The sequence below is a fragment of the Oxyura jamaicensis genome, chromosome 2 (assembly GCF_011077185.1).
Source record: "Oxyura jamaicensis isolate SHBP4307 breed ruddy duck chromosome 2, BPBGC_Ojam_1.0, whole genome shotgun sequence".
Classification (NCBI taxonomy): domain Eukaryota; kingdom Metazoa; phylum Chordata; class Aves; order Anseriformes; family Anatidae; genus Oxyura; species Oxyura jamaicensis.
Genome location: NC_048894.1, coordinates 27,097,244 through 27,123,575, shown reverse-complemented (window position 1 = coordinate 27,123,575; position 26,332 = coordinate 27,097,244). Strand labels below are relative to the sequence as shown.

Below are 26,332 nucleotides of genomic sequence, written 5' to 3'. Positions count from 1 at the left end.
ATTGAAGAAAATAACTGCCTGATAATCACAAAAAACCCTTACCTGACTAGTTCCATCTCTGCTTCAGCATCCCTTCAGCATCCATTTCTAGTTTTCACCCAGTGCAGAGTTCAGAAAACCACAAGAATAAAGTATGTAAACACAACCTCAGAAACCAAAAGCCAGTACTTACTTCTCTCACCTGTGTTCCTTAGTCACTGTGCCATATAATCAATTCCTTATTGCTAACTCTGACTCAGTACACCATTTATTATTTCTGACACTGACCTAAACAGGCAGAAGACCAGGCCTTTTCCAGCCTTGTCTGCAAGCCCAGAAGGTTGGTAACAACCCTTGGATGTTGGAGCTATAAAACTAAACCCTGACTGAGAAGCCAGATCTGTACCTTCTGGATTAATTCACCACAAGACTGTTATAAAATTCTGTGCATTCACCAACATTTCAAAAGATGAGCGTCACTGTCTGTCAGAGGACCAATGAGGACAGTTAAAATCCAGAGCGAGTTTGGGGTATGAATGACGTAAAAGGGCTGAAAACATAGAAATCCATGAAAACAAGATGTTTTCGACATTTCCCACTAGTACTAGCTGAACTCTTAACAACAATACTGACTGCAAGAAATAAAAGCCATGCTACTGAAAACTAAGGTAGTTTTCAGGGCTACAGGATCAGGGCAGCACCAGAGGATCATGGCAGACACTTCCCCAGGGCGGTGGCAGCCCACCCCAGCAGTCAGACAGCATCAGGGATCCACCTCTCTGCAGGCATGCATTCTCTTCAGTCTTCATACCTTGCACACGTGGAAGCCAGGGTCCTCCACAGCTTTTCTTTATTGCTTCCTCTCCAGGATCTAGGAATCTCTACAGCACCCGCACATGGAGGTGGCACTTGTGTGGCAAGGAGGAAGGCTTGGCATGGCCTTGGAAAACACCACAACAAGCAAGGTCTAGAGCTCCTCACTCTTGGTGCTCAGGGAAGAGAAGCAGCTCCCTGGGGACTGGAGAGTTGAACCCCACATGCCATTAAGCACTGAATTTTAGTCTCAGGTCATAGAAGGTACCGTTAGGATCACAGGGCTGCTGTGGTATGGCCTACAGCCCGGCACCAGTGCCAATGTTTAATGTGCTAAGTCACGTGCATGGGCCCACGTATCCCATTGCTCTTTTCTGCCAGCCCTGCACTTTCTGCATCTTCTGTTATTTTTATGCCACCAAGAATACTTCTATCAAAGCTGTGTGGGCAACTAGAAAACAAAATGACAACCATTTTGAAAATCAGCTTTATCTGATCTTTTTCCTCTGTGTTCCCAAGAAAGAAAAAAATAGTCCTTATAAAAAGTTAGGGTTCTGTGTATTGATTATGTGACTCTGTAGGTCTAGGGAAGAAGCTATAATGTGGTTATTAAAAAACAAAACAAAACCCAAGAGAAACAAGTTAAAGCAGCTATTTAAAACTACCATAAAAATACATGAGCTACTCAGCCAAGCAATCCACTACTCTTTTCCATAAAAGCAGAGCCTCAGTGCCACACACATGCTACCTATGTGTACATTTACTTGCTCTGCATTTTAATGAAGCCATGCTCTAAATAATTACTTGTTCTTGCAGATTAGGTGCTTACGACCTTCCTGAAATTTGTCAATAGATTTTACTACCTTCTAATGTTTCTACTACCTTCTAATGTTTCTTAAAGCATCAGTGGTATTTAAGTGGCTCGCATATTTCTAAAGCGCTGAAGAAAATGGGGGGAAATGATCCCCTTTTTAAAATCGTGGGCTTTCACAATTTATTTTCAGTTTAAATTATTATTTTCTGAAAGTATTTTTACTATATTCTGAGTGCAGAGGTAGACATATCCTCATACTAACTACAAAAACAAACTCAGTCCAATGCAAAGAGAATTCTTTGAATTTTATGTTCCGAGAATGCTTTCTGAACACATTACTCCATAGTTTGGTGAACAATTCCAGGACAAAACAGGAACATCCAGAAAGATGGATGTTACCAGGGATCACTATAAACTCACAATTCATCAGCTAAAGCATAATAAACAGAACCGAAAAGACACTGAGTACCTAAAGAGTGCTAGTTTCTCAACATAAAGACTTAAAACAAAAACATACGTAGTGAGAACATGCTAGAATTTTTTTAAGCACAGATATTGATCCAAATAGGAAGGACAAAAACTAATAGCCACACTGAAAAAGATTTCAACAACACTGGTGACTGTTATTAAAGAAGTGGGAATGTTTGTATTGCAGCTGATTTAATCAGAATTCTGAACAACAAATATATAACATCCATTCACTTAATACTAGATTTTGTACTGCCTCAAGTATCCTTTGACAGACTCTTCCACTCAGATACAGTCCCATCAGACAAGAATTACACATAGTTGATTTCAATCTCTGGAAAATTGAGTCAAGTCACAACCTTTCAAAAAATATACATACAAGTTCAGGATACAGGGGGCAGACTGTTTGTGCCCCTCACATCTATTTGCAGAATTAGGTTACACATACCGTATGATGTTCTAGCATAGTACTGAACTTAATCAGTGTTGTATTAATGCTCTATTTATAATCAGGTGGAAAAGAAAAATAGTTAAAAAATAACATAAGCAGTTGCTAGACTATTATAGCAAGCCATCCTCTTCTTTAAACTCTATAAATTGTTGCATCTAATATATTATAACCTACACTATATGAAAGTAAGTTCTACTTTTGTAACCCCAAAGCCTTGTATTCAATCAAAAATGGAAAAAATAAAAAGCCTTTGTCACATGCAAACTGGAATTCTTGTTTGTAAGTTTAGTTGATATAGAAGCACGTCATATCTCATTTGAATGTTGCAATTTACATCACAAAAAAGATGGGGTTGTATAGAACCCTTGATATGCCACATTTCCTGAAAGTTGTTCTCCAATCTTTATTTACCATTTCTGCAAACTACGTTTATCCATGGAAGCTTCTATTATAAGCTGCTGTAAAGTGTACTCCCCATGTGTTAAACATCCAAACCAAAACAGAGTAAAAGAAAAAGACTCAAAAGAGTATTTGAACATAAATTTCTGAATCACAATAGATGAAAGCAAAATTGCTGCACCCCAAGTTAGAAACAAAATAAGAGGTCATGGGTACTGTCTCTGAATCTGGCTATGCTATTTCAGAGCTGAAATAAATTATATTAATTATGAACTAAATAGGATTTTTCCTACAAGCTTCTGTGACAAAACTAAAGATTTAAAACATTTTAGGACAAGAATCTAGAAAGTATTAAGCAATACATGTTTCAACTTCAAGAGGAAGATCACTCCTATTTTGAAACGCAGGGGTTTACGGTCCCAGTCTGTTGACACAACGCTCAAAGCATGTGCACGGGATAGGGCATGCTGAGAACACCACATCTGGTTGCTCTCCTCAATCCTAATGTAAATCACAATTACCATTGTTCTAACTCATCCAGCCTTGCAGAGATTAGCATTTCTTCCAAAGCGTTTGGTAATTCTGCCTTGATTTTCCATCCATATCAGGGATATACACCTACATTCTTTCCACTTCATTTATATTAGAATAACTGAATGGAGTACCAACCTACCTAAACCTAAAATAAGACTGAATCACTTTAAATATCTCATTTTATTGCCACCCCTTAGTTTTAATTACTATATCTAGCTTGCATCCCAGATGAACTAGTTTTGGGGTATGCATGAAAAGATTAAGAATACAGGTCTCCATTTTACAATGGAGTAGCTAATAGTTTTGAAGAATTTCCATGTTTATAAAAATGTAACAACAGCACCAGAAGATAAAGTCAAATCAGTGTTTCTAAAGCATTCAAATCTAGAGATTTACAGAAAGAAGCATCCTAAAGAGTTAGAAATTAACTCAATTATAGGTGACTTTAATATTTGAGAGGTTAAGAAAAATTCAGAATGATAAATTCATAGCTATGTAACAAGTATCTTTCTCCTTGTTCCCTCCCCCCAAAGTATTTTGTCAAATAATTATGAGAATAATGATAACTGATAAACCAATTAATAAAATCTCCATGTAATTCAGCCTACTCATGGTTTATGTCACCAATTTTTAACAGAATCTCTACCCAAAAGAAAACAAAAACTTTATCCAGGTTACTAATGACAGGTAACTAATTACCTTATAGCCTTGACCTACATGGAAGAAGAAAAAACATTTTAGCCCAGCTTTCCAGTTTAACTCTTTAGATTAGAGAGTAGCTCAGTAAAAATTCTGAAATGAGTTTTGAAAACTTTCTTCATTGCTGTTTACATAATACATAATTGCCATGCAGAATGAAAAAAGGCATATCCAAGCATCTTGGAATCCAGTTAAAAAAGGGGGAGGAATCACTGAATCATATACCACTTAGACATTTGTTATTTTTGTTGTATTATTCAGATTGAGAAAGATCAGATTGATTCATTTTAACTGGCAATATATTTGTTATGACATCAGCATCATATGTTTATCCCTAGCCTCCCTTTTTTATTTTTCTAAAAAATGTTTTCAATGATTTAACTACTGCCAAATAATTACATTAATAACCTATGACAAGTACCCAACTGTTTCATGGGATTCTGCGGTTAGGCATAACCATTTCAACACAGAATTATTCCTCAAAGGTGGTGGTGGTGGGGAGATTTCTTTCATCTAAAGCACAAAGGAGAATTATATAAAGTTGCTCAATCAATTCTCCCAGCCCTGACAGAAGAAACATGGAATGAAGCCATATTGAATTTTAAATAGTTTTAAATGGATATTTTAACTTTACCAACAAGGAGAGGAAGTAGGACAGCAGAAGAATTTGGGAAAGTCATCACAAGGTATATCAACCTGTGCAATAACATTCTATAGCAGTAAATTTGCATTTCTTTGTTTTCTTAAAGTATTAAAATGTTTTTTTATTTAGTACTATTTATAATAAATACATAACATTTAAATATTTGTAATAGTACTAAGTAGTAGTTGATTATCTAAAAACATACTGCTCCTTGAAGATCAGCTAGTTGTATGCATGTATAAATATACACACAAATGTACAGGAATTCTGAGACATTTGGAATTGCATAAATATGACAAATATATGAAGTTGTAGCATATTTTTCCAAAAGCAAATACAAACCTCACTCCTCTTCAGTGCTTTCTGTCAAAACACTTGAGGTAGAAGCAATATGAACCATAGTTACTATTCTCCAAAATGCAACTGAAATTAAAACAATAAAATTGTTTCTCTGTTTAAATAAGGTGTTATTGAGAACTCTTTAGAACACTGGCTTAATTTTAGAGAAAGGAGAAATCTTTTATTCATGAGCACATGCAGGTTTAAAGAACTCGCAATAAAACTCATTAATGGTTCATCTCATCACAGTGACGACCAGAATATGACCTTTTTATTATTTTAACTAGAAAAATTCTAAAGGAACTTGGTACAGCCATAATCACCACCTTCACGAAACTGCACAAAATCTGGATTTAAAATTAAGGTTTGATTAGGGAAAATAAGTACCCTTGAAAGAGGAATAATTATTCCACCTACAACATAAGTTATACTGAAAGTTTGTTCATGAGTTTAAAAGTGAATCAAGAATTTATTCTCCAATGAAATATGCTCATACAAAAAAAGGGTTTTTTGATTTTCATTATCTTGTTTTTATTTATTTTGTTTGTTACCATCTTCCACTCTGCTGAACTACCAAGCGTTATTATTTTTAGCTGCTGAAAACTATATGAACTCCCTTGAGCTAAAGTGTTACTTAGCCAAGAAAAATGAAGCAGTAGAAGTACTTGTGCTGGTACTCACGTAGAGAGCAAGGTTTTAATTTAATTTGCCATGCATGCACTCTATCAACAACTGGGACCTCATCCTTGGTTCTTGAAACTAACCCAAACAAAAATATAACCAAAACTCAGTAGTGGTTTATGGGTAAGTTCCATTATAAGCCTTTGCATTGAAGATTTTACTTATAAAAACCTGGAAGCTGCCAGACCCATCACAACGCTTGTTACATTTTAACTACTCAGAACTGCATGGATATATAAATGCAGATTTTTCAACCCAACTTAAACTGCTAAATGCTTTATATATATATATATGCATAATTTGAATAAAGAGACAGTGAACAATTAATTCCTCATTAGAAGACATCCACACAAATCCAAATTAAGAATAAAGGTTTGAGACCTTTATTTGAAATAATCCTTCACTTTTTAATGACCACAATATTGCCTTTCCTCTTTTTTTTTCATTTGATTATGTTGAAAAGGTAAAACATTGTCCTTTCCTGAGCTTTGTTTCTGAAAGAGGCCAAGGGTGGCAGCCAACATGTCAAATAACCCAAACACTTACTTTCAGCTCAATAGGAAAGCAATTTTACTGCCAAATGTACAGAGCTCAAGTATTTATAGAACAAGTTTGTTTCTGTCTTCTGTAACTAGTGAAAAGGTTTGTGAATGGTTAAATATTCCAAATATTCCATTCATAACAGGATTTGTAAATTCTGATATTCTATGAGAGAGGGGCTAAGAAATATAGTACCTATGAAGCATGCCATAGAAAATCCCCTGAATAGAAATAATTTTTTAAAAAATCAGTATGTAGTGAAATTAAGGCACCTTGGAAAAAAATCACAATTAACAGCTTTTTATGTAAATCTTTCATGACAAAGATGATTGTTTATTCTTGTTTGCTAAAACTGGCTGGTTGGCTTCAAAGTGAATGAGTAGAATACGAAGATAGCATTTTCTTAAAGGGTCCAATCACAGTTTCCTGTAAAAACTAACTTTCTTTGGACAAATTTTACTCATTTAATTCCCAAATTTGTTACACAGAACCTCTGGATCATACTACAGCTAAGAAATACATACAACTGATAGCTCTCCACAACCTACAAAGACAATACAAGCTTTAGAGAATTCACATAGATTTTTTTTATTTTCTAAGCTTTCTACCCTTATTTTTCCTCCATCAGAAGACTTTTTGCACTGCATTACAGTACACTTCAAAGAGATGTGCAAAATTATTTATACATTCTAACTTGTAGTGTGAAATTCAGTATTAAACGAAAGACTAAATCCTCCCATGATTTTAAAGAGATACTGCATTTGCTCTAAACAGTGGAGACAGAAAGGGCAGAATGTTGCAAATTAGTGGAAACAGAAACTTAACCAAAAACTAACTATCTACAGGTAAAGTTACCACAGGAAAAAATCTTTGATATTGAAAAGGTGTCATGTAAATTGTTACAATGTAAGCTTCCATGAAGAAAGATATTAATGGCACAATGGAGTTATAAGCAAAAGTCAGGGTGAGAGAAGTATCTACCGCTTTTTCTTTGCGGGACACCCATGGTAACAATGGACCAGAATCACAGCACAAGAGCTAGACAACTGATATAACCATCGCTATAGGGCCTCTAGACTAAAAATACAACCAATGACAGTTTCTTTTATTTTTCAGCTATAGTTCAGAACACTGAGACTAAGATGACTTACTTCATATACCCTAACCATCACTGGAAAACCAAGAGCGTGACTTATTTGCTAGGAATGAGTTTTTTCAGAATTATATACTTTGTTTTATGTGCTTTGTGTTTTTTTTTAACCTGTTTGATGGCGATCATCTCTATGGCCAACAAGCCCAATATAAGGAGGACTTGGGCAAGCAACAGCATTCACCTTCCCAGCCAAAGAGTGCTAGAGCAATAGGAATGCCACAGCAGCCTACCTGCCAGAGGATCATACTAAGGACAGAGCCCTCAGGAGGATCCAGGAGTACTGGGACAATCTCAGCAGCCCCTTTGTAGCTGGTATAAGGCTCTCAATTCTGATGACTGGCTTCAAGAGGCAAATCTTCCACAGAGCATTTTTGTTCATCTTCCTTGCTACTAAGCAGCAGAAGGAACATCTCACGACTACACTGTATGCTTTCTCTTCTTCAGTTCCCTCTAGTGACAAGCTGATCAATTCTTCTCAACGGTGACCTGACTCCTTATCCCTCCCCCCCAACTTTTTAAGACCCATGGATTTATTACAATTTAATAAAATCTTTAGTTTGTCAGCCACTACTATTGTTTTTTTTAAATAACAGTCAACACAATTTTGCATATAGCTGCTTCAAAATGACCAGATGCAAGTCTGAGATTTAAACCTGTTTATTTAGCCTCACTCCTGCCCACAGAGAAAGTTTTTAACAAATGCTTTATAAAAGCTTAGAAACATTCACTATCAGTTGCATAACGTTACTGAACTGACGCTAACTGATTAAGAAAAGACTACTGTACCCTATTTTTAGTGCTTCATATTTATAATGACGTGAAACCACATTTCTTGGGAATTGAGTGGAGCTAAGGTTCTGTATCAGGTGATAAAAGTATTACCAGAAAGACATCAGTTATATGAAACATCTGTTATGTTGTCTTATGGCTTTTACCTGAGTAGATTTATCTTTCATACATGAAGGGTAGTGTACGTGGGGATCACGTGGCCACTGTCCTGTGAGGTAAGGTCCTGTAATTGTGTCCAAAGAAGAAGTTCGCCTTATGGTACCAGAAGTTCTGATTTGCTGGGATTTTGGCCTGTCCACTGTGGAAAACCAGAGCAAAATCAACAACAAAAAAAAAGAGTCAGGCTACATTTGATGTGAAATGTTAAAAGCTAGCTATGACAGACAATGGCTAGAACATATCAGAAATCTTTGTCTAAACGCTAAGCTGAAAAGAATGCCATTACATCAAAGCAGATAACATCAGACAACAGAAAAAAAATACAAAAACGTAACACTTAGCTACAAAAACCAACAACACTTGATGTGTCCGTATCTGCATAGAACAAGGCTACTCATGTGATACCTTTTCATCAACAAAGAACATAAAGCAAATTTAAACATGTTGATGATGCTACTCAGGAAAGCCAGATATTTAGAATAAGAAAGCATAACATTGTATCAGTTTATGGGTTTTTATTTAAAGTCAGCTTGCTCAGCTTTACAAATACTAACACAAATCCTGGCAAAATGATTCTTAAGAGAAGGCGCATCAAATTTCTTGCTCTCATATCTCTCATTCCATATTGTTTACAATATCCCAATACAGGCCTCAGCAAGCTGAGGTGTGTGACTGTGTACTTCTCCCTGACACAGCTCAGGTCAAGGCAGCTGCTGTGTTTGCCTTCACTCATCACAGTACCTGCAATCTTTGACTCCTCCCTGCGTTTCTCTCCCCATACACCTAGATCATGGAACACTTCTACATGCATTTGGAAAGCAGAAAGGCGGGTGATTCATGAGATGTTCTTTCCCACATCGGAGTTTATGGCATGCTCTCCGGATCATCTAGCTTTGTCCTTTAGGCAAAATTACTTCATATATTCATTTTCTAGGCTTTACATAAGCCAGTCTAAGCCCTATATTATAGCTACCGTCTATCTTGCTCACCCCCACTAAAATACGTTTGCAAGTGAAATTACTTTCAAAATAGTCACATGCTATGCCCTGATCTAACCCACCAAAATCCTGTTCACTGTTCAGAACTTGAGAACTGACCTACTAGCACGCTTTTGTGGCCAAACTTGGCCAGTGCCTCCAAATGTGTTTTCTCTTATCATACAGAACCGCTGAATCTCAAAGAGCGGACACCACTAAAGCATTACATAGCATTAACATGGTGATTAGGGTACAGCCTGCACTAATACAGCATGCTTGTAGTTATGATATATGGACTTACACTGCTGAAACACCTTGTTAACAATTCATTCTAGGTGATGAGTTCTAAATAATGCCATGAATTGAAGTGCAATGATGTGTACATGTATCTTTTGCCTTTGTGTAATATATTTTTTTGATTGCTTTGTTACTTACAAATCAAATCCATACAGTTTCAAACAGATCTACCCTCACAGGATTCCAATCTTGAAAGTTTTGCATTAAAAAATACTTTTGAACTACTAGAAACAAAGGAGGCTGAAATCCAAAATAAAGGTGACATTTTCAACATGAATCCAGCATTTACCTTTGTGCTGAAGCACAAAAGTACCTCAAGGGTGCATAAACTGTTAGGGTGCATTCACTGTTAAACTATGGCACTATACTACTCCAGATAGTTTGAGTATAGAAAATTCCTCTGAATGCTCTCTGCACTAGCAATATATTACACAGCACAAAGCTATAAGGAAGTTGCTAAGTGCGTAAGCAGTGAGGTATGTTCTTAAAAAAAATAAATAGTAATTCCAAAGCAAGTTAGAGACCATGCAAAGAGAAACTGGCAGGATAAAGTCTGATGATGGTGAAGTAAGAAATAAGCGAAGTCTACGTTTGCAAGCTACATTTTAAAAATATTATTAAAAAACACCACAAGAAAGCAAGCCAAAATACACGAATAAAACACATGCAGCTAGAATGAACTAAGGTCTGTGTCTTGTTTTACAACCAGAAGAAAGGCAACAGCAATCCCAACATGAATAATTCAAAGAATTCCATTGCAAGGGACAGAAACCACCACCACCAAAAACTACTATGGAAAAATATAAATATAGTAACCTTGGATGTGAACTGCAGGACACTGTCAAACCCTGAAGCTAGAAGGAGAGTTCAAGTCACAGTCTTGTAAGTCTCCATTACTCTTCAGTATTTCTTTGAATCACACAAAATAAACCGAGGACAATTTCTCAACTGCATAAACCAATAAATCAAAGCTACCGCTAATGTAATGCCAACGCTACTGCTATCTGTTCCTTCCATCTACCTTGAGACAGCATGAGCAGATGTGTGAACTCATAGTGCAGTGATGCACTGAGTTAAATATAAAGAAAACTAAAATCTACGCTAAAAAAAAAGCCATAAATATGCAGTTTTCACCATTAGAGGCAGAGTTGGCAGCACATATGGGGCAGAAACAACCACAGGAGAGCCGGGGTTGCAGCAGCATTGTATTCTATTCAATGTTTCATCTCACCCTTTTATGATATATACATCCTTAGACCATAAAAAAAATAAAGAACAAGGGACCTGCAAGCATGAAGTCTGAAGGAACTTCTACAAATTAGTATTTAAAATTAGTATTGTAAATTAGTATTTAACAAACTGTCTTGCACAAGAATAATTTAAGGGTGACTGGATGTAGTGGAAAGCAGACTTGAACTGGACCACAACACTGCTGGTTCAGATCAGCTTTGTACTGTTGTGGAGCCAAAAGCAACTTCAGGTTCATTTTAAGTCTGAGTTCTTGCTACTCTGGAGCTACTACAGAACTTTCACTTCTCCCCAAGCTTTCATTACCAACTGGATTTTAATGCTACTTTCACAAATATTTTTCTCCAGTCCCGACCACTTTCTCCTGATGGAAACCTCATGCTCTGGTTCTCCTGCACAGGAAAAAAATGCTGCAAGTACCTTCCAAAATCTGAGGCACTTCAACAATTCCTGAAGTCAGCCAGATGGCTTTAGCACTGAGATAAGCATGAGCAATATAAAAAAAGTTTTTAGAATTACTCAAGTTTTGGACTGTACCGCATCTGACAACACTCAAAGAACAGGAACGGATTTTGCTGCACTGGTAAGAACAACTGTTTTCCTTTTCAGTTATGAGATGCTCAATCTCACAAGGAGCTCGGTTCTACCTCCAGAACAAGTAACCTTGGGAACACAGAACTTAAGAAGCATAACATTACTTGGAAAAGTTAGCTGTAAGTTACAGAAGCAAGACATATGCTCATAGGAAAACAAAATACTTCACGCATTATTTAAAATACACCACTAGTTTTAATGGTATGTATATAAGAAATATTGCTAGACCTTTCTAGTTATAAATGATTTTACATAAAATGACACAAGGGTCCACTTGAATACTACAGCTGGTAAAATTCAGAGCGATCCTACCTCCCAGCAGGAATCAGCTAAAATAAACCACATGAAATCATGGTTCTGCATGCTGCATCGACAGCCAAAAGAATTCTAGCTATACCACCTAGACTGACTGAAAAAAAAAGTTCCCATTTCTCTGCCAGCAAAATGTAATTTAGTAGGACTAGCACATGACAGTTCTTTTGAAAAGGACATAGGGCTCAAATAAAGCCATCTGCTACAGCTCTAAAGCTAAGAGATTGCCTCCCCACCCAGCAGAGAGGCAGCTAACCTGCACATAATCTCACAGCCATGATCACAGTCCATTTCAGCTTAAATAATGTGTGCTGCCATGCACGCAATGAGGCAAGTTACCTGCAGAAGAGGAGCAAGACTGACAGCATTGGTACCATGATAAACTGCTTCAGCTAAACCCACCAGAGTACATTTATCAGCATCTTTTCTTCCCTCATCTCCTTCAACAGCTAGCAGATGCAGCTCAAATTTGGCCAAGGCTCTTCCACTCACGTCTTTGCATAGATATATCCAGATCCAAAAGACTAAAATTATCCTAAGAACTTCTCAGATGACAGATTCCTCTCAAGTTGAGAGCAAAAACATGAATTAAAAATAAATCTCATTCTTCCCTGAAACCAGCAGTATTAATATCGCCATCTCTTTACCAACATCAGCTAACTGCAACACTCTCCTACCCAAAGGCTAGGTAACACTCTCACACTAATATCTCAATCTCTTCTTGAAAGCTCATCTGTAACAGATGACTTTACTTAAGACAGCCAAGTCACAACACCATGAAATATCGGTACAGATTTCCACAATACAGGTGAGACAGTCTCATGAGGTGTTGCTTCTCTTTGGTTCAATTACTTGGTACTCTGCAGAACCTTCTGGTTCACCTTCAGAGCTACTACTGAAATGAGTCCCAAGCTTAGGTCCCATTGGCAAGAATTTCAGATTTCACCTAGGAAGTCAACACTTCTGAAGAATTTTGTCTAAATATACTCAAAACATGAGGCCTGCAAGACTCCTGACAGGACTCGCTTGGTGTGACTTGATGGACATCCAGCTGCTTAAGACTCCTCTCAAAGGTCCCAAAGGCAGAGCTCAATTAGTCTGGCTAGGAGATGCAGAGGACTAGATATCAGTACAACGGAGAATCAGGTATGTCTGGGAGACATACCTCTGTTAGAGACTGCAATAAATTTACAGCAATCTGAAATACCAAAGATTCAGAAGTGCCAGTGCGAATCCTTTTTGAAAAGCAAAGTGTGTGGGAACACAGCACAAGAACAGAAAATGTAATGTAAAGATAGAAAGCTGAATATTAAGGAATGGTGCCCCACGGCAACAACTGAGAATGATGCCCCAACGCTTGGGGCCCAGTTACCACAGCAGCAGCTGTCCATGACTACCTAAAACATTTTTAGACAAAATTCCCCTCTTCTGTTACACCTTCTGGAAGCATGGAAAGGGATGCATCTGCTCTTATTATTTCAGACCACAATTCCTTGAGTACTACTAACAGACTTTGAGATGGAAGAAGAGGAACAGTCTTGGAAGAGTCTGTTCAAGGTTGTTTTTTTTAGCATATATTGATACTATACTGATCCCTGGATTTATATTTGATGGGTATTTTCCACTCTGATTATGTGGGTAGGTGGAGAAACCAATGCACGTTTATTTTCAGAACTTGTCTCTAAGACACCGTGAGGGAAAAGAATGAATAATGAGTATTTAGAGGCTGCTCAGAAAAAAAAAAAATCTTCATTCTCAAGAAGGCTTTTCTCCTGTAACTAGAGCTAAAAATCTCTCAAGAAAATGATTAGTGAAAGATTTGGGGTCCCCAGAAGTTTTACTCCACAGGACAGACCTATTAACTCAAAAGACACTTCCCAGTTGCCTGTGACTGACAAACTGGTTTCTGACCCAACCTGCAAACTTGCTGAACTACCGTATTAACAGTCCAGAACAATGGGCACACTGTTTGCCACGTGCTGTTTGTAAAAAATAACCAAAATAGGATTTCAAACAGCAACTCAGGAAACCACCCTAACACGCAGCTAAATGCATAAAAATATGAATTTTAAGCTACTGCAGTCTTCCTCCTGTAACAGAACAGCTTAATCTCATCAATAGCTTAAAACAAAGCAAAACAGTACGTTCAAACACTGAAAATGCATTAGTGTTTTGCTTGCTTCTGTGAGGATGTAAGAGGCAGTCATTTCAAGTTACTTTCTGATGCATCAGTAAAAATACTGTAATTGCAGCTCTGTAAAATGTCTGTCTGTATTATGTGCACCACATTGTTTTTGATTCAATTTTATCAACTTCGGAAACTATTCTGAAGTTTCTATTTTCAGAAACTGACACAGAAGATGACTAAAAATGAACGGGGATGACGGTCTGAAGTAACTGCTCAAAATAGACTGATACAATTCACATTGAATTGACCAAAAAAAGCAGGCACAGAACAGCATCATGATCTAACCAAGGCTCCAACAACCAAATTGGACAGCCAGGAAGTGGTCCAGAGGTCTCCAACCCCACACTTGTCATCCAAGACAATGGATGACAGAGTGTCCAGTTGATAAAGGAGGCTGTACGCACAAAACTGTAGAGAAACACCCACTGTAAGGATCTTAAGAATCAAATATATTGAGTTATCTTTTACAGCCACAACTAAGGAGCCTAAAAAGGCAAGAGGTATTCTGACCAGTCACTGAATCCAACAGGCAGATGAAGGCATTTCCTTCCACCGAGGCTTTATGCATGACTCTGCAAGGACACACAACTCCTTCCACACATCTGCACAGCAAGACACTGTGCTCAGAGCTTAGAGGAAGAAGCAGATATGAATGAACCTGCAGGCACATGAATTTCTTCGGACCAACAGCTGACTTCAAATCTTGGTTGTCTACACGTGTTGAAACGTGGTCTCTGCCTCATGTCCCCATTCCACCTAGTGACAGGTCAAGTGAAACATGGCTTACGTGCATCTCTTAGAAGTCAGATTTTGTTCAGAGCAAAACTCCCGTTTAAAATCAACATTATCTTTAGAGATCAAGCATAGAAAGAAAGCTCTAATCTAAGCAAGAAAAGCAAACAAACTATAAGGAAGAAAGTTTCTGCTCTCTAAAGCTAAGTTACTCTTCTAACAAAGATTACAGCCAGCATGTATAGGACCTGTATAAAATGACTAAGCATTTAAGATCACAAAAGCCTGCTTTGTTCAACAGATGTAACCTTTCGCACATTAACAGGATGCTAGAAGGTAGATAAAATGCTAATTTAAAGCCGTTCAGATTTTTATGCATTTCAGATTTTCAGAATATATATTTCTTTGTAAGGTTATCACTTCAAATGTAAATACTACGCAAAGACCTAAACTTACATGATTTTATTAAATTACGCTATTTCAAATATATTCCTACTTTAAAAAAAGAAAACTGACTGGAGTTCTGTAGCTAAGCACTTAGGAAACGTAAAACCAACCCATTCACTGCTGAACACTTCTGCAAGAGACGATTTTCACTTTAGTTCATTTAGATCAGTCAAATGATAAATTCATCCAATCTTGAGAAATAAACTAGGAGCCAAGAAGAGCACTAAAGCTGTTTTTTCTACTTCCAGCATACTACAAAAAAAATCTTGAACGAAATTGTAAATTCTTGCAACTAATTCAGTTACTAAAGAAAATACTACCTCTGTCAAATAAACTGGATGACCGAAGGGATTTTTTGTTATAATGATAATAATTTAATAAAATGTTTTAGAAAAGCAAGGCTTCTGTACACCTTTAATTCCACTTTCCTTCAAAATGAGCCATACATAATGCTGAATTAACAAAAGAAACTTTAAAAAGTTGGAAGGCACAATTCACCACTTTCACAGTCAAAATTCAGAAAGAACTGCAAACAGCGCATAGCAGGCTGTATGTACAATGCCACCATTCTCATCATCAGCGAGCAGGGACAGAAAGCATCCCCCTAGCTAGAGTTAATTATACTAAGCAAAAATAGTATTTTCTTCTGAAAATACTGAAAAATATAAATGTTAAACTAGATTTGAATTGCTTACTTAGAACATGGAGCACCAAAACTCTGCAGTACCTCAGACAATGTCTCAGCAGGCCCCCACACAGCAGGTTGCCCGTTCCCACAAGACCTGACCTGCGCCCAGTGTTTTTTGCAGTCATTTCATGCTCACAGCCAGAAGTCCCAACATCACCCAAGTCCACCCTTCAGCATTTCCAAATGACAAGCTCCAATTTAGAGGAAAAGATACTCTACTCAAGTACAACCTCACATCCATGAGCATTTGTTTTATACTTTCAAATCTCACATTTTCTGTTATTTCAATTCCCAAGCTCCTTCAACTCTTGCTGCATAATCTTCCTGAGTACTAATTAAACCTCCCAAAAATCATCAAGTTTCATCACCTTAATTTTGAAATTTGCCTATGCAGATAAGATCTACTTCCTGCACAGGAAATTATTTCTCCTACAAAAACTACCAGGTTAGCATGACACAATTTGGAATTCTCATCCTACATGCAATGTTTCTCACTCACCACTTTCCACTATCCCTTAGGATTTGCTCTGAGCTTTTACATAAAGCAGAAGCTAGACCAATAGATCTCTACATTTCAGAACTGGTCTTAGCAATTTCCAAGTTTTAAGAATACAACCATAATTGCTCTTCTCCTATCTATACTCAAACAGTAACACCTCCTATCCAGGAGACTGCTTTAGAATATTGAGAGCAAGTGAATTTCTGAGTAGGCTTTTCTGGAATCCTGTAAAAGAAAGTACTTAATTGACTTGATTAAAATCTGTAATCTGCATCTATCCCAGCTCTGGTAATTTCTAATTCCAGCCAACCCTCCCCCTCAGGCTTCCACCTTGTATCTTCTTGGATTAAAAATCACAGCCCTCAGTGAAAACTGATTGCCTATACTCCACATTGGTGAGGACAAAGCAGTGAATAAATATCCACGGTATTTCCTCTTAGATTTTTGCTACTTCTCTTTGGAGTCAATTTTAAAATGGTAAATTCCATTAAGTGAGCCGTGGATCGTCCTTAACATTTTTCTTTTTCTTGCTACAGAGTGGCCCCAACTACTTTTTCCCCATACTTTTATTTGCACACTTTAAGACCAAAACCAGAAACATACAAAGAAAGTCTGCCTGGGTTTTAACAATTCTCAGCTAACACTTTTTGATTGATAATGTGACTTGTTCTTTTTAGTTCGTGCTGTTTCCGTCATACTCTCATCTAATTCCTAACAGTCTTTTTGAGATAAATATCCATGCAATCAGATCAACAGGTTTTACTGATGTCTATTTTTCATTAATTCAGATTCTCTCCACATTCGTCAGAGCAACCTTGTTTAGCCAAATTTATCAAACTATTTCTTCTGAGATTTTAAACCTTATTCTGGCCTTATTTGTCGTTTACTTCTTTGTACGATTTTTCTTTTTTATTATTATTTTGCTGGACATGCATATAAATTTGGACAACTTAAGCAGGCCTAACTGTAGAAAACTAACATCTCAAATCATCTACTATAAATGCAGTGTCAGTACATCCATTTCTTCTGTTCACCCATATTTTGCGTTGTCAGACTCAGTAATTTCTATCTTTCATTTGGTCAAACTAGGTTTCTGCTTTAATTCTTGCAATCAGAAGATCATTCCACATCCTCCAACTTGATATTAAAGGTAACATACAACTAAATAAAATCATGAGATTCCATAAAATAACCTTAATCACCATAATTACTTCTAAAGAAGGAATTAGCCTGATGTATACAACAATTTTACAGTGAATTACTTTAAACGCTACATGGACTGCATACTTCAATGCACAACTTGGTTTGAAAGTATGAGTTGTTCTGTTTCTACAGTAATGCCCCAAAATTACCCGGATCTTCTGTGTGGACAACCTCCTAAGATGGGTATGTATCTCCTGCCATTTCACCTATCAAGATCACTGAAGCTTCTTCGTATTGACATCTCAAATACACAGACTTTCAAACGTGCATGTTGACTTTAAAAAAAAACAAAGACGTCTAAGGCTATTTTACTACCAGCTGCCACAATTAAGCAAGGAGAGCTATCAGTTAAGAATAAAATTTTTTGAAGTCCTTGAACTGAAATTTACTTCAATGAGAACAACTTCTCCCTTCACCTGGCAGCTGCCCAACTTCTATGTAAACCTAACTTTTATTCTGCATTCTTCAGCAGTTAGTTGATATTATTAGTCACACTGTTCAAAGTCTGTTCCGAGACACTCAGCATAAATACGAGTTTGATTTTTAGTGAACAAGTCAAACTCTCCATTGCTTTGAAAAAAACAGCAAGTTAAGATATCCTGCGTAACAGACAGACTCTGAGTAACATATGACATGCTGGATATGGAGGCATACACCTAACTGCATTGAGCCAACGCTGCATGGCCACTTGGGTCTTGCAATGTCCTTTCCAGCCCTCCAGAAAGGCTGATTGCCAGCACTCAGCTTCAGCTGACTCCATGTGAGAACATCAAGCCTTTCCAGAGCACAGACTGCACAAGTACCTGCTATACTCATTAGTGCCTTCCAGTCCTACCTGCCTAATGAGCTCTGCCACCACACGTGGAAGGCGTGACGCGACATTAAATACCCACAGATCCTGCAGAGCTGCTCACGGGCTCCTCTACGCTGCCTCAGTGGCCTGCATTCTGGTAACACAGAGCAAAATTTTAAAGGTTTATCTGGCAACGTTTCTGATGGGTTATGAAGTCTCATCTAATGAGAGCAACTATACCACTATCTCTGGAAGCTGTGCATTCACAGACTTAGGCATTTATACCTTCACTGACATAAGCAACTCCCAAACAGCCGATGGATGACTTACATGTCATACTTGGAGAAAGTAGGGGATTGGATTTATGGGTGAATTTCTGCAGATTAGCATTAACAGTTGGTGGCCAAGTATTTAACGATCAGAATTTGTTTTCTAGTAAGAATGTTATTTCCATATCAGTTTGGCTTCCAAATGCTGACAGAGGTCAACAGAAATCATCGTTTTGAGTTTTTGGTACCACAGCCTAAACACCTACATTAAAATGTTCAGTCTTTTTTAATCACAAAGCCTTTTAAAAAAAATGCATGTATTCAGCTAGCCAAACTTCACAAGGTATTTATACCAGAACAGGCACTGTACACCAAAATACCACAGATGCCAGCACATGATATAATGATACCCATTTTGCCATACAAGCACTCCACTTGTCCTATGCGACTGCACATGAGCTATCTGTCCTCAGCTGAATAAGCAGGAGCATGGTGTACTCCAGGCATCCCAAACATCACATGACAAATAAAGCCCACACTGGACTTTCTTACCACTTGGAATACCACCAAGTGCTATAACCACATTATCAGGAAGGCTTTGCGTTCACCTGCAGAGGAACTGGGAGGCCACACAGCTTGCTAGAGTCAAACCATCCTGCTTGTTATGACCCTGAAAACGCCCTGGTACCCTGTTCACACAGTAAGGCAGAAATAATTTAATTATTTCAGAACCAAGTGGTTACTATGACTAAAAACACTTCCAGAAGACAGATTTATACTTACAAAAAATAGAGATTTATAAATTTATACAGTTGGAGAAATGAGTTCCAAGTTCATAGTATGAACACCAGTGAACTTGCAACAATCAGTCAAGCCAGTCAAATAGGAATATTAATTCTTGAAATTCAGAAGTGTGTCTATGATTATAATCTCCTTGCTTAATGCCTGGTGTGAGAATGTGGAAAGAAGATGAAGCTAACATTGTTCAGACATGTTACTTACACAGTTCAAGGAAGAGAACAGCTGAAGTACAATCTAAAGTGGAATCATAATGCAAGACAGAGTGAGAAGAGGACCGTTTACAGTAGGTTTTAGATAATTAAAAAACTGTGACAGAATTGCTATTGTACTGTTCTTAGTTCACTTTTCTGAGCAAAATAAAAGACATTCTTCCTAGAGGGGAAATAAAGCGTGTAGTTTGGGTAAAACTAGTTTCAGGTTGTGCAAAACAAATTGCACATAAAAACCTGTACTGTTAATCACTCATTTGTACTTGATTCAGAGAATGAAATCCATTTCAAATAGCAACTCCTCAATTTAACAATAATAGCAGTGAAAGTTAAACCCTTATAAACAACTGTGTCATTGTTTATTGTTAGGGCACATGCAACACTAAATAAGATCTAACCAATACAGCATATAGATAAAAATCTGGCATTAAAGTTTCAAAACTCAAAGTCGTAACATTTTATGACCTACTGGGAAGCATCTATTGTCTCCAAAGTAGCAATATCTCATAGAGAAAGCTACTTAAGAGATCTACTACCACAAAAAAATGAAAACTTTCCATCACAACTGTCCTACATTGACCCAAGACGAGCAGGTTCAGTTAATCCCTATTTACAAATCATCTGTGCAGAAAACAGCTATTGCTTGAGAAGACACCCACACCTTCTACTTTTTTTCCAACCAGACAAAGCTAATCTGTTTTTAGCAACGTGCTAGTTAGTATTTTGGTAGGACTAATGGCTAATAAGAAGCAGTGCTGATACCAAAGCAGACGTGAAGGTAAAGGAGAGAAATGCACAGAACTGGACCGAGGCAGTACTGCAAGGCTAGAGACCATGCTGAGGGCACTGCCAAGCACAGCCCTGCAGGGTTTCCTTCCCTGAGACAGGCTGCCAGTAGCTAGATGCCCTCTTCTGTCTTACCCAGGGCAGCAGTCTGAGCAGAGTCACCACTTGTCACCAGGAATGCATAAAGGAACAGCTCTGGTCCCAAGGCCATATTCACACAGCTGGGAGAGATGGAAAGAGTTCCCGAGGGAGCATGTATTTCCATTTCAACCATGGGTGAGAGTACTTCCATGGATGGCATCCCACCTGCAGAGCTGGAGAAACTAACCCGCTATTCAAAAGGATTAATATTACACAGTATCATGACACTTCATGTGATGCCTGCACTGCAGAAGTCTCACACTGTGATCCCTTTCAGTACCTGTCAGTCATTTTCAAGCTTTGGGATTTAATTTCTGATTCAAAAATAGTCATAACACAAATCATCAGTTGCGAACTTCAGAGTCAAATCAGGGAGGAAAAAAATACAGCATAACTGAAGATTTTTTTTGAAGAATGGATGCTTGAAATGTATATTAAGTAAAAACACTCATGTTCACTGCAGTCTCATTCTCTTCGTTTTCCAATCGTCCACACCTTGAAAATGGTGACACAAAGGAAAAGGGAATAATCTTCGGCTGACAAGTTGGTGTGGATGTATCCTTCTAATGATGAGACACAAGTATTAGTTTACTTGCCTAAAAATGCCTTAGGCCATTGTTTAGGCACTACAGGTTTACACAGGAGGCAGTGCTGAAAGCAAAAGAACTCAATGTATTTAAATATGTATTTATATTTTCCCATTACGTATCTTTACTACAAGATCTTTTTTCATCAATAAAAGATTTTTCCAAAAAAAAGTACTACTCAGCGTGTTAAACCCTACTATATTAACAACTTTTGTTGAACATATGCTAAATCCATGGAGCACTTACTATTGTGTCAAGTGTTGGCAACACTTTTCTCTACAGAAGACAGTGCCAACTGGTTTAAACAGGAACTTTCATTTTCCACCGTGAAGAAAAGCTATTACCTTCTTCAGATGAAGAATCATAAAAAGTTTCTCAAATATTCGGAGACTGAAACATTAAGAGGCATATATTTCCAATAGCTCTCACATCATTACAGCTATTTCTTTGAACCAAAATTTCAGTATTACTGCGTCAGTTGTATCTTCTTTTTTCCGTGATCATATCTAGAGTAGGAGCATAAGCCCCATTTTAAAAATAACCAGCTTTCCACTGACAATTTTAGCAATATAGCAAAGCTCAAAAACTCATGATGTGTCAACCTGTATTTGGCAAACACTGACTTTTCATAAGATTCTACCATGAATTGTCTTGGTCTACACTACCTGAATTTAAAGATATGGCCTCCATTCACCCCACTGCTACCCTGAGAACAGGGCAAAAAATGGGAATGGTGAATTTCAGAAAACCAAACGTCAGTATTAGGGACTGTTTTACTACGCGAGGATGTTGGCAAGTATCTTCAGTTTAGCCCTATGTAGCAGACTGGGAGTAAGTGAATACCAAAGAATAAGAATTGAAGGTCGTGTAGTGATTTAAAAGAGATATATTTATATACTTTTTTCCATACAGCAAGTGGAGGGAGTGCTTTCTTAACGACTAGTGCCTTGCTACAATATCATGCAAGTTCAGTGCAGAAAATACCTTTCCACTTTTCTTTCCTGCAGTTGTGTTAACACCTGAAAGGTGCATAGCTCATTTGTCTTATAAAGCACTTTTAAGGAGTTCTAATAAACTTCTTATCTGAAGTGACGATGTTAGAAATCTAACTAAAAGGCCTCTGACTTTAAAACAACTGGTTCAAATTTAACCAATGTCTTTTATATCACCATATTATACTCCAGCTAAAGCTATTTTGGGAAGAGAGAGGGACAAAGCTGGAGCAAAACTGTTTTGGTCATACAATTATGGGAATACTGTTATTATTCAGGCATCAGGAAATAGGAAGCGTCACAAAAATTACTTCCTTACCTACATTTGTTAGAAATAAAGGAAAGATCTTCTTGATCTCTGGTATAAATGCTTATGATGCCAAAATATTAGATGGCTTTAATCCAGGATGTTAAAATAGTTCTGCCTTTTGAAGTCTGTTTTTTTATTTTTTATTTTTTAAATACCCATATCCCTTACAAGCCTACAGATAAGCAATACTGTTTGTACTCCCCTATTCCTCACTCCACAGGGCTTTAATCCACTAGTATAACATCAAATATACATACTTATTACTTCGGCCTGGGTTATGCAGTTGTTTTACATCTTCTTTAATTCTTTTTTTTTTTTTTTTACTAGTGTTGGCAACACTTCAGGAGTTATTTTTGATATTTTGAGGAGTTATTTGAGGAGTTATTTTGATAACTAATAGATATTGGGAACTCTTAACAGCCAAGCTGATTACAATATTTTTCACATCTTTAGAACTAACCTTTGCATTCTAAATCTTCTATGGAAAAGAGTTTATATAAGCTATGTAACTGAAAGTTAGCAAAATAGTGAAGAAAATACTGAAGCACCACCATGGTTAACACTAAACAAATCAAAGCATTTGATGAAAGCAACATTGAGCTTGAATCATACAGACATTTGCACATTCCTTGTACACAAAACATCACATACCATGTGAAAGAAAAACTAAACAGGAAACCCACTCTTATATTTATACAAGCTGCTTTACATAACAGAACCTACTGATTTTATCCAGGTAATGCAAGGAAGAAAACAACTTGCAAAACACAAGTGTTTACAAGCAATACCTTTCATTTGATCATTTCAAAGTGGTTGGTTTTCTGCATTGTTATTACTGAATTGTCCTTTGTCATAAACCATGCTGCTTCACATTCTGTTGGCATGACATTCATGCTATCAGAGGTACATATATCATCCCTTCTAAGAAAACCATATGTTGTTACATTCAACCGCTTTTTAAGTTGCCAGCTCCCCAAAACATGATATAGGCTATAAAAATGTATCTATGAGTAAGGAATAACACATTTTTTAAAAAAGAAGAAGTAGACCCACACATTGCAGGTTTATCCTATGGTAGCACAAGTCATCCCCCATCCACTCCCCCCACCCCTCTTTTCCTACTTCTTTAGCATCTTGAAATTAGCATCTTGAAATTCATGATTTCTCATCTAGTATCAATACTAACCAAATACCAGCATCAATGGTTTCTTAAGAACCACAAATCCTCAAGTTTGCTTAAAAAAATATCAAATTCAGGTTTCAGTTCTAAATATAGTATTTTGCTGCAGAACAAAAACATCTACAGCATCCTAGAAAGTAGGAACAGAAAAGATGCTGATAGGAGAAGAAACAGCCTGCTGCTTTCATTCATGTAGTAGTGATGTCAATGTCTGCAATGGTAGCTGCGCTGACCTGTGGAGGCTCTAGGCTGAAGTGTTTTCACAGAATCTCATTTAGAAAAAGGACCTCTGGCAAATCACTAAAATATCCACAACAAAATAGCTTGGTGGGACATCCAATTTGAAGAATCTGTAGTGGAAAAGGCTGAGAGGAGGTGGGGAAGGGGCAGGCATCTCGAGACAAGAAAAACATCTATCCATCAGAATCATAAGCAGCCTCCAGCACAAGCACATTGGTGAAACAATCTAAGACTGCAGAGCCAAAGACAAACAGATCTCTCGCACTGGTGAGAAAAACAACAGGATTATACCTAGAGCATAAGCTTACATTTTGCAGCAGGGAGAACTGTTTTTAAAAACTGACCAAAAAAACTTAATCAAGTAGCTTCCCCAAGACTTGCGTGCTGATAACTATAAATAGCTGGAGTAGCACATTGTTTAACAAGCTGCAGCAAGACAGTCCATGTTTGAAAACAGATTTTTTTTCAAGTCCTCCATTATTACTGCAGCAGTCCTTCAGCTCCCCGACGAATCTTCTATATACTACTACCACCGTATACACTACAAACATCATTTTCAGCACCTACAAGTCATGTGTTAAAATGATGGGAACAAGCTGGGAAACAAAGACAAAATCCTGCCCCGTGGCATGTGACCATATTCCAAATTGAGTAAAACAACTCTAGATGGAAGGAGTAAGAGGGGGGGGTTCTGTAACATTTTTTTAATTTGCAAGGCTGAAGAGTTAGGGTACCTTATCACCCTAACCTGCTAGAAAATGGTGCCTGTATTTCTGCAAAATAAAGCTGTTGACGTGTGCAATTGTGGTCATTATTAGGGCGATCACGTTGTTTTCATTCATTCATTCATTCAGGATTTGCTGGAGGATGTCAGCTTCTGCAGCAGCAGCTGGCTTGACCTGGGAGGGGGGGGGGACCAAATTCCTCTCAGTGCATACAGATTACAGGGTGGATTTCTTGATGGACCATTTATGATTTTATACGTTGCACTCATTAAACTAAACCAGGCTGGATATGCTGCTAGCATGGTTCACCAAGAGGCAAGCTCAAACAAGTTTAATGACGGAAAAGACATTCAGTGCTAATTTACAGTCTGATTTATTAAGGCTAAAATAGCCCACAGATGAAGAAGACTAAAACCACTTTCTAAAATTAAAATTTCCCCTCAAATTAAAAAAAAAAATCACATGTACTAATGAAACACTTCACAGCTTTGCAGTATTTTTCCTCACTTACAGGTAACTGCTCACATTCCTCCCTCTCAATACACTTTTAAGCGTAGACCCTCATATACTGCACCACTACAATGTTTTGCGCCAGGTTCCCATAATGAAATCATTTACAGTATTCACCATCAGCTTCAGTGGGAGCGCTACCCACAGGCGCTGAGTTTTATATATGTACGTGTACACACATATTTTGCCTAGCTTTCCATTAGCATTTTCCAAAAGTTGAAGAAAGAGGGAGAAAAGAAAACCTACATCTAATATTTCACACAGTGGGGGGAAATATATCTTTACAATTTTAAGTAGAGCTTGAATGAACCAAACCCACTGAAGACCAGCTCCATTTTAAAGCATGCTAAAACTTCTGCATATGATCTTTTTGAGATAGAAGTTATGAAGTATCCCTGTTCCGATTATAACATATTCGGTCAGCTGCATTACGCTGCGTAGCGTAAATTAACTCCACGCATAGGTGGCAGTGACATTTTGCTCACTGCGAGACGCTGCCCGTGTCCTAGGACCATTCTGGTTACGCAGCTTCGCTGAAGTTACAACTACTACGGCGTGTAAGGATTTACTACACGTTTAAGACTGGAAGGGGGAGGGCTGGGGAGAAGGTAACAGATTCCACTGCCACAAAACAGGCTGCCAACCGACACGGACCGCAACCTGCCACAGAAACGAAGGAGACAGACCTGGGGAGAGGACAGAGGGAGCGAGGGGTGCTGGAGCACGTCAAGCGCTCCCGGGAAGAGGTGATGCTGATACCCGATAGCTACAGCTGGGCAACATAAAAAGTGCACTGAGCCCGGTTCATTCAGCTGCCCAAGCGGTGGGGGAAGGGGGAGGTAAGATGGCCACTGCCACTCCAACACGTTCAATAATTTAGCAGACAACCTGACACAGGTTGAGTCGGACCCACCGGCGATCAATTTTACGTTTTCAACTCCGCAGGCCCGTTTTGGCCACGGGGCTCGTTTGTTTGGTTTTCCATCTAAGGGCTCGGCATTAAATACCGTACGGAGGCAGGCGGCGTTATTTGCTTTTAAGCAGTTCAAGATAAATTTTTTTTTGGTTTTGTTTTGGAGGCTGTGTTTGAAAACATTACATAATTTTAACCCTAAAACTTAAAAAAAAGGGGGGGGGGGGGGG

The 26,332-nt window shown here is 37.8% G+C and overlaps 1 protein-coding gene across 2 annotated transcripts in view; it reads right to left on the bottom strand.

Annotated features, from left to right (window-relative positions):
• GLCCI1 (glucocorticoid induced 1) overlaps nucleotides 1–26,332 on the bottom strand; it is a 55,613-nt gene that overhangs the window by 28,302 nt on the left and 979 nt on the right. For both annotated transcript variants that reach the window (XM_035317112.1, XM_035317113.1), the window contains exon 2: nucleotides 8,449–8,600. In XM_035317112.1, the coding sequence (XP_035173003.1) occupies nucleotides 8,449–8,600 (152 nt within the window). The remainder of the gene's footprint in view (nucleotides 1–8,448; nucleotides 8,601–26,332) is intronic.